The sequence below is a fragment of the Xenopus tropicalis genome, chromosome 8, assembly GCF_000004195.4.
Source record: "Xenopus tropicalis strain Nigerian chromosome 8, UCB_Xtro_10.0, whole genome shotgun sequence".
Taxonomy (NCBI): domain Eukaryota; kingdom Metazoa; phylum Chordata; class Amphibia; order Anura; family Pipidae; genus Xenopus; species Xenopus tropicalis.
This window is the reverse complement of record NC_030684.2, coordinates 74,480,062-74,485,674: the sequence shown is the minus strand read 5'-3', so window position 1 is coordinate 74,485,674 and position 5,613 is coordinate 74,480,062. Positions and strand designations below refer to the sequence as shown.

The 5,613-nt window shown below is 36.7% G+C and overlaps 1 protein-coding gene across 2 annotated transcripts; it reads left to right on the top strand.

Annotated features, from left to right (window-relative positions):
- Positions 1-201: 201 nt before the first annotated feature.
- Positions 202-5,055, top strand: lta (lymphotoxin alpha). Of its 2 annotated transcripts, NM_001113678.1 has the most exons (5): positions 1,021-1,210; positions 2,019-2,058; positions 3,585-3,641; positions 3,722-3,976; positions 4,043-4,372. In NM_001113678.1, the coding sequence occupies exons 1-5, from the start codon at positions 1,094-1,096 to the stop codon at positions 4,186-4,188; spliced, it is 615 nt and encodes a 204-aa protein (NP_001107150.1). In that variant the 5' UTR covers positions 1,021-1,093; the 3' UTR covers positions 4,189-4,372. The 2 variants fall into 2 exon arrangements, with proteins under 2 accessions (XP_031762739.1, NP_001107150.1); XM_031906879.1 differs by having other exon boundaries at positions 202-1,210; positions 3,722-5,055.
- Positions 5,056-5,613: the final 558 nt, after the last annotated feature.

The window sequence follows — 5,613 nt, the reverse complement described above, 5'->3', positions numbered from 1 at the left end:
GATTCAGAAGGGATAAATGTCGCCGCGCGATGTGCACGGTGAAAAATCTTACACTTCCGTGTTTATGCAGCAACTTTAACCCTTCCAAATCCTAATATAATATAATAGCATATGCTAATTAGGATTCGTATTTAGTTCGACCACAATCGTGGATTCGGCCGAATCCGGACCTTACTGAAAAATGCCGAATCCTAGCAGAATACCGAACCAAATCGCGGACTCAGTGCGCCCCCAAGTATTTTGCTTGTTTATAGGTTTAAGGGGTACAAAATTCCAAATGAATTGTGTGACTTTGAGTGAGTATACTTTAAGACTATGCTAGAGGGATATTTACCTAGCTTCTTATGTCAATAACTATATTTTCACATATTCCATGCTTTGCGTCCAGCAACCATATTACTTACTTTGGCCATTTGTGGCATTTAACTATGATTTGATTTTGAGGACCAGCAGGCCCTTAAGGTACTAAATAAAAACCACATAATGACACTATGTCCAGGAAGTTCCTATAGTAAGCAATTCACACATTTGGTGCAGTCATTCATCAAGCATCCATTTACTCTATTATAAACTAGGGCAACTTCAGAGAGATTAGACTGTGGTAAGTGCAACAAATACTAATCATTAGATCTCTTTTTGACAAAGCCATTCATGTGCGTCATTTCTTGACCAGTGCTTTTTCCACCCACCTACTATATGTCTTTTAGTTCATCCTTGGTCCCCCTAATCTCTCCTCCCACTTATATATATTATGCCTCTATTGTTGTCTTTTTATTTTTATGCCATAATTTGACCTTTCAATTTATCTCTCTGATTTCTTTACCCTTATATTTATCTCTTCTGAATGACATCCATTTCCATTTATTTTTGCAATTCTTCTGTTTATGACATCTTGTTCTGGGATTTTCATGCTATCAGTCCTTAGAATTGTCTCTGCGTTTCTACTTCCTCTCTTCAGTCTGGGTTTCCCCTTCCTCCCACACTTGCATTTCTGCTCTCTATAAATCAGACCATGGTTTCACACTCCTGACAGATCTGTTTCTCACAACCTATCAGCTATTCTAATATGCCAGAACCAAAAGATACCGCAATCATGTTTTTGTCCAGAATGATCCGTGTCCCTAAGAGGCTGTTATTGAGAGGACACTTAATAGGTGCACTCCTGACCTTCCTCTGCATCATTTGCCCTGCAAGTGGCATACCAACTCAGGTGAGAGAACTCAATTCAAAATTTAAAACAAATTATATATATATATATATATATATATATATATATATATATATATATATATATATATATATATATATATATATATATATATATATATATATATATATATTTATATACACACATAATTATAGCCATAAACATTTATATGGCACAGTCTATCTATATAATCAGAAACACAGTTCAACTCTCAGGACTGTACTATTTGCAAACTAACTGCACTTAAATGATTTAGTGCAGCTCGACAGCATTTTATGCAATTGCATTCAGCTATAGCTGTCCATTGCACTGGGCTTTGATCTAATAGATAATATGCTTTGATTCAGACTACTCCTCAAAGCAAGCCCCAAACCCTATGTGCATTGCAATAGGAGGCAGCTGCATATTAGTCATGCAGAATAAAGATTTATAGTACGGCAAAATGGGAGATATGCAATTAGATAACAGGCTTCTGTAGATACTGTATTTAACTAAACTAAAAAATAAAGGCAAAAATAGATGCTGCTTAACTTTACATAATTGCATAATCTGTGGTTCTTCATCTATTGCTTAATCGCAAGTGCTGGCTAGCAAAGAATACTGCAGGGGAAGCAACAGCCAGAAAATATAGCCATGTTAATTATTTTCCCCAAAAACAAGGATATCATATATATCTTTATATCTGTAAATGCTAAAGTGTGTCTCTTTATTTAAGCTGCTATATAGATGTTTTTTAAGAAGATAAAAGGTGTGGGGATTTTTATCAAAAACTGTATGTATCTAACAGAGTCAATGTGATTTTTACCCACAGAGAGATGTGCAGCAAACACCGAAGGCTAATGATCAAAAAGGTGTGTAATAACCAAGTTGTAAACTAAAATTTATACAATTTAGTGAATAGAAAAGCTTTATATACAGAGACAGTGTTGTTTCTGAAAGGTGCTCATTAATCACTTTGTGAAGAAACCAACACTGGGAAGTATAATTAATGCAGAAACCTGTTATTGGCAGCGTACACTGTAGCATTAAATAAAAGTTTTTTATAAGCCTCAAACATGTATATGCAGACAATGAAAGGTTTTGGCAGCTAATAACACTGCCAAGTGTTGGTTTCTTCCGAAACTGATTGTTGGTTGTTTGTAAACTAGAAATAAGTCTAGGCCTGCTGCTTTGGAATTTGCTGTACAGTCTTGGGTTTTCAACTTAACAATCACTAACTATTGTGAAATACTGTGTCATGCATTAGGGTTTCTGAAAGTACAGATAATTATGTGCAATTGGTTATTTTTATTAGCCCTTAGAAGGATTTGTACATTATTCATATCAGTCCCTGTCCTAGTGGAACTTACAATTTAAGGTCCTTATCACATTCACACATAAACTATGGCAAGTTTTATCAGGGGCCAGTAAGTTTTTAGCGATATAGTTCATTAAGAGAAAACTGGTAGTCACAGGTAGACCATCCATCCGCTATACAATCCCTTGCTGTGATTTAACATTGTCAGGGCAAATTAACTTTAGACTTTGACCCTAGGTGGTGCCCTGTGTCCTCGCCTATGCCTCCCCCACCCTGCCCCACCTCTTCCATACTCAAGTTTGGAACTATGGGCCCTGGGTCACTCCAGGGTTTTGCACTTATAGTAATTAATTACTGACTATTGTAAGTATTTTTGATCTGATCCAAATGCAATTATCTTTTGACTAAATTGCTGGGTCTGTGCAAAATTTGGGTTTATCTATGGTGTATAGGAAAGACTGGACATACGCTTTCCTTGAATCATGGCAATCAACGTACAGCCACATGCGGTCTATCGTAGATGCTGTTGCTGTCAGGCAAGGATCACTCAGGAATAATCATGTCTGAATCTCTCATTGAAAATAAGTAGATGTATAGTAAATTAAGTAGGTAACACAAATATATATGTTCAATGAATATCTTAGGTTGAATATTGACAACTATTACAGTAATTAAGTTAGTCCAAACGTGTGCTTTTTGGCTGCAGCACCCACCCACCCCAACTACCTCTACCCCTTTCCACTGCTTTGTACCCCCCCATGGGGACAATTAATAGGTTGGGAGCCCACCCTAAATGTACACATGGAAAGTCCATGCAGACCCGATGTACAAGACACTGTCTAATGCCCTACTTGTCACATAGGATTTTCCAACTTTCCCAGCTAATATCTGGGCAAGCCTGATCTTTTCTGCTCTTTGTCATTTAGCCAGTTCTATACCTTACACAGTTATATGTTTTAGGACAAATATATATAAAAATATAATATATCACTTAAAGTACAATATAGAGTGTACAGCAGCTCCTCAGAATGTATTACTTTTCCTTGAAATAAAAGTTTTCATGCTGAATTTCTTTTGTAGGTAATCAAATAAAATTTAAAGACACTACAAACAGAAAACCAGCAGCCCATTTAGAAGGTAAATCAGACTAAGACATATTCCTTTTTAATCCCAAATAATACCTGGTGATGTAAACTAATTATTCTTGTTTTTTTTAGCCAATCCCTTCATCAAAAACTCTTTAAACTGGAGGAGTGATCTTGACAACTCCTTCATTTGTTGTGGCCTGTTACTTAACAACAACACCCTGCATATCACCAAGAATGGCCTTTATTTTGTGTACACTCAGGCCACTTTCAGTGGGAACACCTGTCTTGAAGGTGACTCTATCTTCCTGTCACATAGTGTGGTGCTTGACTCCAAGCAATTTGCAGAAAAGACTTCACTACTGAGTGCACAGAAGACAGCTTGCAGTGAGCAGCGCAAACAAGGCATGCAACGAGAGAAGGGCAGTCTGGTTTCAAAGCCCCATGCAACAGAAACCAGTGTGTTATGGAGTAGATCTATCTTTTTGGGAGGGACATTTGCCCTTGAGAATGGTGATATACTGTATACTGTGACCCAGGGACAGAACCATCTTGCACTATATCCTGGTGAGGCTTATTTTGGTCTCTATGCCTTGTGATATGATGTCACGCCTCATTCAAAAACTTCTTGTACATAAAGGTATAGGTCACGTTTCACAGTTAGACACTTTTGACAGAGCCCCAACCAGGAATGGATTGGGATTTAAAATATGCCCTGGTCTTCCAAGTACTCTACATAATTGTATGGCTACAAAAAAAAAATCCCTTTTAGCATATTATAAATGGGGGAGTTTTGATTTTATTATTATTTATGGATTTTATATCCTGCCTTTTTTTGGATTGCAACTAAAAAGGCTATATGTTGTTGTACTAACTGACCCAGGCAATTAAAACAAATTGACTGTGAGTCTTCAGTTTTAATATTTTTTGCTGCACAACAAAAAATGTAAATAATCAGGTTCAGGTCTAGTAACCCATAGCAAAGCAATCAGATTTTTTAAAAAGTGCTACCTGGCAACTGGTTGCTATGGGTTTTCAAAACAAAGCCATAATTATCAAGTTAATTGTATAAGCTATACAAACATGTTATTTATTTAGCTATTTATTAAGAGTAATTATGGAAAATAGTCTCCTTGATTATGTGCGGAGTATAGTTCTCAAAAGTTTATTCTTTAAATTGATTAATTTATGTTTTGTATACTTGTTTATAAGTAACAAAGAAGCATGCAGTGAAAACAAAGCAAGATTCAGTGTCCAGACAAGACTTTTATTGGGAGACATATTTTTTGGGGGTGGCAGTGTGTCCATGCATGGGCACACTCCTGCACCCCTTAGTTCTCTTGCACTTCTGCCCAGAGGCATCATCGGTGACCCCCCCCACCCCGCATTGTCTTTTCATGGGCCTGAACAGACTGCGGCTTTGGATAGATAACATTAAATGGAAATAACAAAAAAAGCAAATGGCACTCAGGACTACAAACAAGGGTAAAACCCTTTTAAAAGTTTTATTGCGGAGGTGCAACGTTTCGGGGCAATGTGACCCCTTTATCAAGCATTGATAAAGGGGTCACATTGCCCCGAAACGTTGCACCTCCGCAATAAAACTTTTAAAAGGGTTTTACCCTTGTTTGTAGTCCTGAGTGCCATTTGCTTTTTTTGTTGCTACTGTGTATTTGGAGGGTGCCGATCCCTCTAGCAGTGTGCACCGGACAAACGAATTTTTTGGAGTGTTAGGGTGTGCGGATAAGGTCTCTGTGGTCCATTAAATGGAAATAATACAAGATTATGATTATGATATATTTGTAATGAAAATGAAAAATATTGACAAAATCCTTGCTGTAGAACAAATTATCAATTTAACTTGTAAATTACTGGGTATTTATTAGATTTTGGTTGGACATATGTGTGTGTTACAATTTTGTCAGAATGCTTTTTACCCAACACATGTACTTTCTCCCGTGGAAATGTAACTGTAACTTGAGAATGTATTTTTTATTCTCTTATTTTTTATATCATAAAAGTAT